The sequence below is a fragment of the Coffea arabica genome, chromosome 6c (genome assembly GCF_036785885.1).
Source record: "Coffea arabica cultivar ET-39 chromosome 6c, Coffea Arabica ET-39 HiFi, whole genome shotgun sequence".
Classification (NCBI taxonomy): Eukaryota; Viridiplantae; Streptophyta; class Magnoliopsida; order Gentianales; family Rubiaceae; genus Coffea; species Coffea arabica.
The window spans coordinates 16,024,904-16,033,764 of record NC_092320.1 but is presented as its reverse complement, the minus strand read 5'-3'; the positions used below and the strand labels follow the sequence as shown (position 1 = coordinate 16,033,764).

At 36.8% G+C, this 8,861-nt stretch overlaps 1 protein-coding gene across 4 annotated transcripts; it reads right to left on the bottom strand.

The window, feature by feature from the left end:
- Positions 1 to 1,204: 1,204 nt before the first annotated feature.
- Positions 1,205 to 6,905, bottom strand: LOC113694100 (target of rapamycin complex subunit LST8). Of its 4 annotated transcripts, none has more exons than XM_027212950.1 (11): positions 6,634 to 6,905; positions 6,334 to 6,450; positions 4,582 to 4,683; positions 4,348 to 4,460; positions 4,177 to 4,246; positions 3,209 to 3,286; positions 2,798 to 2,914; positions 2,548 to 2,642; positions 2,220 to 2,299; positions 2,057 to 2,116; positions 1,205 to 1,552 (listed from the first exon to the last, which is right to left on the bottom strand). In XM_027212950.1, the coding sequence occupies exons 2-11, from the start codon at positions 6,439 to 6,441 to the stop codon at positions 1,428 to 1,430; spliced, it is 948 nt and encodes a 315-aa protein (XP_027068751.1). In that variant the 5' UTR covers positions 6,442 to 6,450; positions 6,634 to 6,905; the 3' UTR covers positions 1,205 to 1,427. The 4 variants fall into 4 exon arrangements, 3 of the variants coding, with proteins under 3 accessions (XP_027068751.1, XP_027068750.1, XP_071909210.1); XM_027212949.2 differs by having other exon boundaries at positions 6,334 to 6,446; positions 6,634 to 6,892; XR_003449252.2 differs by having other exon boundaries at positions 1,476 to 1,552; positions 2,561 to 2,642; positions 6,334 to 6,446; positions 6,634 to 6,860.
- Positions 6,906 to 8,861: the final 1,956 nt, after the last annotated feature.

Here is an 8,861-nt window from a genome sequence, read left to right as displayed (position 1 = left end):
AAGAGTAACTTTTTTTGGGGCCAACAAATTCGGGTGTTGTAAAGAAGCAGCAGCAAATCATCATTAAACGGGGACCTTTAGAACCTCTTCTTTTATAAATTTAACACTGACGGAAGATCATCCTTGGAAAATCCAGGTAAAGCTAGTGCAAGTGGACTAATTCACCATTTACATTGGTGAATGAGTGGAAGGATTCTGCAGAAACATGGGAATTGCCTCAAAGATTGCTGCTGAACTCTGCACTAAAAGATGGGACTCATTGTGGCTCAATCCTTAGATATCTCCAATTTACAGATTTTCGAGCTTGGTAAGGATTCACATGCTAACACTCATGAACTCTTCTCTATTATCTCTGATTGCAGGACAATTATGCAGAATTTCCGGACTGCCTCTATTAAACACATCTGCAGAGAAGCAAATAAAAGTGCAGACTTTTTGGCAAGAATGGGTGCAAAGGAGAAGCTAGTTTTCATTAATTTCCCTTGTAGACCTTCTTGTATTTCTAATTTCTAAGTTATTAGAAGATGACCGTAGAGGTTTCTGTCTGCCTCGTTTTGCAAACTCCTCTTAGACTACCAAGTACTGGTCTTTCGTACTACTTAAAAAAAAAAAAACAAACAAACAAGAAGAGTGCAAGTTGCTGATTACTTGATTCTAGCCCACTGGCTCTGACTAAAATGGAAAATGGGTTCAGTGATGCTAGGGAATGAAATACTCATATGCTGAATGGATAATAATGGGAACGCATTTTTCTTTAAAGCCATTCGGTCAGCCAATGCTGGTGAGCTAGATCCTCTACCTAAATGTGACTCCGCCGCTAAGTGAGCGGGGGTACAAGCATAGAAGATTGCTATGATCCTCTACTGCATTGGTTCTATGAATTCCAAAGACAATGCAGCTAATACTTAACATCGTGGTATTGGCTAGTTAGTTTAGGCACTGTAACAGTTGTGCACGGTTACTGCTTCTCTAGTGTTTTATGCCGAATGTTGATCTAATTCTATCGTTTACCTAAAAATTAAATGGAAGCACTTAGCCTTATAAACCATTTTGAACCCAACAGTGTAGAAAATTCTCCCCTAAGCATGCATCTGGTGGCAAGGTTTAAACTGCCACTCAATACCTGTCTGCCCGGATGCACAGCTTAAAGGTTACAAGAAATGACTAATAGCAATTTTCCAATGAGCAAAGCCTATAAATCAAATGCATAAAAGCATGGCAAGCACATGAATATATTAGGTGAGCTTTAAATGGATAATATTTACACAGCAGCCAAGGTAAATGTGTAATTATGACTGTGAAAACATGTTCAATTAAAAAATGGAAATTACAGAACAAGAAAAGGGCAAAAAAAAAAAGATTAAAAGAATCCCCATGGCATGCATGGACAAGTCTCGCTGCAAATAGGAGATATAAGAAGGAAGACACTAAGAAGAAGGTTCTGCACCATCATGGAGAGCACAGCATACTGTTGCTTTGTGATGCCCTTGGTATACTCTGATATCTTCACCAGAAGCCATTGACCATAATCTAGCTGTAGTATCAGAGGAAGCTGCATTGTTTGAAGATTATATAAAGTCATTAACATGATAAGGCATATAAAGAAAGCAAGAGGCTCCTTCAACCCCAAGTCTGAAACAAAAGCTTGCAATTCCCAATGTCCAAAAACTAAATAGGCGTTTCTTTTAATATTTTCATAAAAGGGGAAAAAGTAAACTCATACATGTTCAAGTCATCAGACGATTATATCACATGGAGGAGTTCAGAAACTTCAAGAGCACAAAGCATTTTTTAGTAGGAATCAGATAATGCGGGTAGTTTTAGAAATGGCATGGTTTAAGGATTAGTGGCTGAAGACTTTTTCCCGCAATATAAGTATACAAGCCCTTGTGGCACCATACCGTCAAACAGAGTTAGGATAAGGTCAGGTCATTCATGGAGACCTAAAAAGTAAAAAAGTTTGTGGTTATATCCTTCTTGGCTGCTAATGATCAAGAATGTTGTCATTCAGGTAACTAAACATACGCCAGTATCCGCTCACTTCTGATGTGATTACCTGTGATGAGATAAGCACCATCAACAGAGAAAACACAGTCCCAAACCCAGCGCTGATGCCCTAACAACCAGAAGAGCAAGAAAAATAGAGTAACAGCTAGATTGAATGGTCCATATGACTGCAAAAAATGAAAAAGACGTTTCAATCAGTTGTTGATCCAGACCTCTTAATGTTTTCTCCAAAGTAAAGCCATCAACATTCCATATCTTGACAGTGTGATCAGATGATGCAGTGGCCAAATACCTGAAAGCGTAGCCTGTCAGAAGAAGAGTACAAAATATACTAGAAGAGACACGAACGTACATTGCCCTTTCTATGTAAAGAGAATATTAAACTGAAAACTAAAGTATCATGAGAAAACCCTTTCTATGTATATGTATACATGTGTTTTTTGTATGTGTGTTTGTGCGTGTCCATGTATATCTATATATAAACATAATGGGGTGTGTGTGAGTGTGTGTGTGACAGGAAATGTAATTTAAAATTGATACCGGTGAGGCTCACAAAACTCAGGGGAAAGAAGGCATTTAAGGATGTAGCCATCATGAGCCTGTAACTTATGTAGTGGCTCAAAGTTGGTCATAGTCTGCAACAAAAAGTCCACATGAGTCACTAACGGTAGGCTGCATAGTGCTTCTTATGGAAAAACAAGGTAATAATCTAATGGTGGCTAAATAGTGCTTCCTTGTGAACCAAAAGAAAGGGGAGAAAAAACTAACAGTAAAAATCTGATGAAGATACCTGGGTGCCTCGCAACAAGCGCCACACATAACAAGTTCCACGATTGTTTGCAGCAACCACCAGACTGCCATCCCACATTACCGTCAACGATCGCACAGCGGTATCCACCTCAGGAACCTGAGATCAGAAAAGTCGTATGGAAATCAACTAAAGAAACATAATACGCATGTATGAGAGAGAGAGAGAGAGAACTTAAATTGCAAAAGGAATGGCTTTAAACTCCCTGAATCAGTTTAGCCAATTGGCCACAAGTTTAGGAAATTTTATCTACACACCTTTTTTTCGATGGAACCATATATAAAAACTAAGCCAGAAAGCAAAAATTGATTCTCAAATTCTGACACGCTCATGGCAAGCATAACAGGTGACTGTTATCCAAATAATTACTAAGAAGCAGAACAGCCAACATACCAACTCACAGCTGCATGAATTTGCAGTCAAGTCCCAGACACGTATATTGCCATTTTGGTCCCCTGATATCAGCTCAGTCTACAATTTCAAATCATCAGAGTCAGCTAAAGGAGTAGCAAGCCAAAGCAGCACCTTGCATGCACAGGAAAAGTTGACTTTATAGCGATGGAACATTGAGTACAGTATTCAAGGACTTCATCCTAGTGCAAACCATCAGTCGTGCAGTACACCAGATCGAAGAGTTACAAGTGAAATTCAATATCCAACACTAGGATGCACCACAAATAACTACCTTCTTGGTTCAAAGACGCAACAGCATTCTACCGACCAGCCACAGATCAAATCAGATATCAGCGATCACAGTGAAGCTCTAATGTATCCATACTTATGCCATTGGTCCCTTTTTCTATGTGCGCGTGTGTTTTTTTTTTTTTTTTTGGGTTGGTGTGCGAGGAACCAGGGAGAGGGTAGTGATAGAATACATAAATCATTCCTGTAGAGGTTGAAACTATTGATTGCCAAAGCTATATTCCACATAGAATACCTCCACATCAAATTTTCAATTTCTAAGGGCAAAATGAAAGCCCAAATGATTCCCTAACCTCCTAAACTGTAAGTTGGGGGTTAATAAAAGTCACATAAAAGTTGGATATCATGCCCATCACATGTTGAACAAGTTTATCAAGTAAAATATCTGTCTATCCATTACGACCCTAAAAGTGCCAACAAAGCCTTTACCAGTCCAAACTTAACACTGACTTCAAGAACAGATGAAAGAAAAAGGAAAACTTTGCCAACAATGCTGAACTCCTGATTAACAATATTTAGACAAGCAATTAAATCATAAACTATCACAAAGATAACAAAAATCAGTAATTTGCCACCACCAACATTAGGGAACAAATGTGAGTATGAGAAATTCAGACAATATCTGCAACTTTTTACCATAAAAAATTCTCATACATCACCTGATTCGGGTGCAAAACAACTGTATTCACAGCTGCACGACTTTCATATTCTCTTTGACAGCCTGGTGCCCTATAATAACAATCAGAGTGATCACTCTTCTAATTTCCATATAAGAGGAAAGCACATCAAAATAAACAATTCAAGAAGTTATTTTTGCATATTAAATGTACCTCAAGTCCCATATCTTTACTGTCCCATCTTCAGATCCAGAATACATCCAATTTCCATCACATTGAAATCCCACTGCCATAACATTATTTGTGTGTGAATCATAGCTCATTACCTGCCATAGACCAGAATAGAATTTCAAATACACCTATAAATACAGAATACCCCTGAACGGATTCATAAAAGAGAGAGATAGAATGATGAAGCCAAATAAGAAAAGGTCATTAGAAACATACAGGCTGCGGGCTATTGGAGTTAACATCAAACAGTCGAATATGTGGATTTCCTGCAGCAGCCAGAAACCGTTTATCTGGAGTAATCTCAAGCCGATTCACTTGCTGAAGAAATAAAACTGATTCATTAGATTCCACAACACCATTATAAGTTCATAATTGGAAGTCCAGTATCTACGGTACTCTTTAGGCAACAAAAGGATTTATACAATTATTTCCAGTTCTTAGCCTGTCATTTTGAAGATTAGCTATGAATAAAACATGCGTCCACAAAGCAGTAAATAAACAACAGGCTTCAGCAAATATCTTATGCTTTCAGAATATAAACCTCTAAATTTTTTCTAGACCAGAAGTTATATCTCAAAACAAAAAGGGTACAGCAATGAGCCAAAAAGTCTCGGAAAAGGAAGTAATCTAAAGGTTCCCTACTTAAACATTTGCTACTGCAACTCTTCAAAGTATAGCAACCAACCTACCAAAATTTGGTATCCCAGGAAACTATAATTCAGTGAAAGAGAGAGAGAGAGGCCCCACAGGTGTTGCACACGTAAAAGTGTCTAATGTGTGTCTCCAATTGATATTTAATTTTCCTGTAGCTCAAAAAAAAAGTAGAATCTTGGTTGATGTAATGTCTTCATCAACATTCAAGAAGTAAAGGCATGTTACCCAATAATTAATTTGGCACAGAAGCTTGCAGAAGAAGCATTTAGAGGATCAAAAGTCTCAATACGGTGTCCTGTTTTGTTTATGGTGTTTGCAACAGTTAGAATATAGACCAGCCATTTTTTAGGCAAATATTTCCCTGCCACTGATATGCTCTTATACCTGACTTTCCATTAATGCTTCATTAACCTGTTTTGGAATCAAAGGAGGAAACGAAATTCATTGGGATTATGGGTAGGCTCACTTCATTATTTGATTTGGCTGCTTATCCTCTGATTGGTGCTTTGGGTTGCCACTATGCACCTCAACTTTGCAAACATCTTGTCTATGTTACGCAGTTATTGACTGATCTAGTATTGGATATAGTAAACTAGAGACAAATAATTATGGAAGGTATAAAAATATAACCAATAACAGGCTTGAGCTCAAACTTTTTATTCAATATTGGTGGAACTAAGAATTTTGAGTTAAGCACATGTTTGAGGAGTACTGCTGGGGGTATCTAATTCACTGAGATGTTTCAAAGGAATAAATACTTCTTCCTCAAAGATATGCTTGAAGACTTGACACTTGATATTTTCTAATGACAATAAAAGGCATTTTCTTATAAAGGTCTGATATCCTCTTTGTTTGCAAAGAGTCAGTTTCAGGTGCTCCACCAGTCATTGCAGCTATTAATCTTGGGGCTGTGATGAGGATACCAAAAACAACAAATAGACGAGTTATCAACCAATTTCAAATATCAAAACAAAATAAGCTCAAAGTTTATTCAATCAGTAATGCCATCTCGTATGGCACATGGAAACCGTAACAAGAGATACTGCTCAGGCTTTTCTTCTTTTTCTCGATACGAAAGCATTCTTGCTCAAGAAGATGCATACAAGAAATATACACAGCTGTCCAAGAAGTACATTCAAGCTTATTAACTCTTGTAATATTAGGTAATTAGTCACCTAAATTTCACAACTTTCATACACATAAATGTACAAAACATACATTCTAAAAGATATAAAACATAGAGACATTGTTTGCGAAAAACGAAAAAAAAATGATCAGCTTTAAAATGAAAGGCAAGAACTTTGTAATGCTTACAGATTCCGGGTACTGGATAGTCCGATAGCAACGCCCACTTTTTGCCTCCCAGAATCTAATTGTATGATCATAGCTTGAAGTTGCCAAGATCACTGATGGCTGAGTCATCCTATCTATCTTTCCATCGAAGTTCAAATTTTGCAAAGAAAAATATCAACAAGAAAAAAATAATTATCTCTTTATATCTGCATAAAATAGGCATAATTGAAAAGAGAAACGAACTTTGAAGGAACTAATAAAAACATTAATAGGGTTGGACGGGAACGAAATTTGGATTAGTGGGGTTGTCAAGGAATTCACCTGAGAAAGCTGTAGAAAATCCTTAGATCATTGGTTGACTCAACGCAGTTGCTCTACATTAGGGTTTTAATGGGGTTTTGTCAGAGGATATAGTAAACTAATGATAGAGAGATTGGCTTTATTTTGGGTCTCTGGGTCTCCGGCCAACAGGGTGAGCTCGGGAAGAGGTAACATCTCATGGCAGTGGCTGGGAACGAGAAACATTTGGTACTTCCATTTGCGGGGGATTTGATTTTGACTTTGACACTTTGGTATTTACAAAAAAGAAAAAGAAACCGTCATTTCTTTTTCTTCTATTTATTGACTTTTTTTTTTCGGTTCTTGGCTTAACTGCGTTGCGACCCTTGGAGTTGCACCAAATATTATGAAAACCTCGTAAGGTTTAGAAAACTGCCAAAAGCCCCTATGAACGAGTTATTGTAATGAAGATTATTGTGCCAAAGCTACATAAAATCTAAATCCACACTCTGTCATTCTTGATAGGGCCTAATTGATTTTGTTGTAGTCTCCTTTTACTCAATCTTTTTGTGCCTAATTCATTTTATTTTGCCTTTTTAGCCTTGTCTTGTTACTTTTTAACTCGAAAAGAAAGAATGTGAACTCCAACTAAATAAACAAAATGTGAAAGTTTATTTTAGGAAAGCAATTGTGCATCCCATATAATCTAAATCCTACACATAAGTTAATATAAAGAAAAAGAAAATATCACTCTTGTCCTATTTTTGTAGTAAGAAACTACGATACGATATAGCAGTTTTCTATAATGAAATCGCTTAGAATAAACTTGCTTATTAGCTCTCCAAAATTACTTCCTTTTTGAAATAATCAAGGTTAACTATATCTACCTCGTTTCGTGTGTTTGGAAGAACTGGTAACATACCTTTTGAGTTTTAAATAAGTAGTGAAATCATTTTGATTTCAACAATTTTAGAGTATATGATGGTAAAATGTCACTATTGAAAGTATAGGAGGCATATGCAATCAGGTCATAGTTTTAGAAGATAATATTCAATTAGTACTCATATAACATGAGTCCTTTTCTTCTACAACCTTATGTGGGATGAATATATTGTTGTTTGGAAAAATTTAAGTTTACAATGTGTAGTTAAACACAATTAAAGGGTAGAAATGAGATAAAAAATTTGTGATAGGTCTCAGAATCGGACGCTCAACCATATCTATCTTAGATTTGGTCATCAAGTAAATGGAGAAAAGGAAAGATGAAGGAGGAGAAGGAAGCGAAAAAGAGAGAGGAGAGGTTGGTGGTGGGGGAAGGAGAGAGCGGAAAGAGAGGAAAGGGAGAAGGGGTGAGAGAAAAGGAGGAGGAGGGCTAGGGAGGAAGGTGGGGTAGAGGAAGAAAGAGAGAGAGGGGTGGTGGGTAGTGATGAAGAAGAGGTTTGTTTGGAAAGGAGGAGGGAGAGAAAGGGAAAGCTAGCAATAATAGAGGTGGTGGCAAGCAACGAAAGTGGTGAAATAAGGTGGGGGTGGAAGTAGAAATGGTTTATGAAGGGTGGTGGCAGAAAAGAAAAATAAATGTGTGTTTTAAAGTATTTTGGAAAATGTCTTTTCTAGAAATTGGGGTGTTTTATCAAGTTCCTATAGCTAAATTGAAATCTAAAATAAATATGTAAAAAAAGGGGCCCATGTTAGCATTGCTCCCATGTAGAAAAATGATGTAGAATTTTCTCAATTAAACCCATCTATGTCCCTTTCTCAATCAATATTTGCCTTTCGTCCTTCAACCTTGATATAGACCAACAGCCTCCCTCCACCTCCCATAACTTTCTTTCCCCAAAAACTCATCGCCTTCTGCTCTCCTTTCTTTTATTCTTCGAGACAGGGAGATACAACTCAAGACCAGAAACACATGTATACTTGTGGAACACAGAGGCCATACTAAAAAAGAGATATATCTACTAATGGTGTATTATTTAGGTGGACAAAATAATAGAATAAACCTTTTATGCACTGATGGTTTATACACTTTCACTATTTTATGTATGATAATTAACTCAAATTTAATTTTAATTTTAAAATTTATATGTGTCATGTGTAATAATGTAGGCACTGTACGTGTATATAAAATTAGCTCAAAGCAATATGTAACTTTTTATTTGGATTTGATTTCTAAGTATTTTGTCATATTTATTTGTGGTTCAAGGATAATCCAAACGTCCTGTAATACAGATGGCTTCATTGGAAAGACACTGTTAATAGTTGTGGTGGCC

What these genes read in the sequence shown, in the direction of transcription:
- LOC113694100 (XM_027212950.1), bottom strand. Translation starts at nt 6,441, where the DNA reads ATGACTCAGCCATCAGTGATCTTGGCAACTTCAAGCTATGATCATACA. An exon ending in ATTCATGCAGCTGTGAGTTG is followed by an intron (nt 2,915 to 3,208) that starts GTATGTTGGCTG and finishes TTCTGATCTCAG; the next exon opens with GTTCCTGAGGTGGATACCGC. An exon ending in GAGTTTTGTGAGCCTCACCG is followed by an intron (nt 2,300 to 2,547) that starts GTATCAATTTTA and finishes CTACGCTTTCAG; the next exon opens with GTATTTGGCCACTGCATCAT.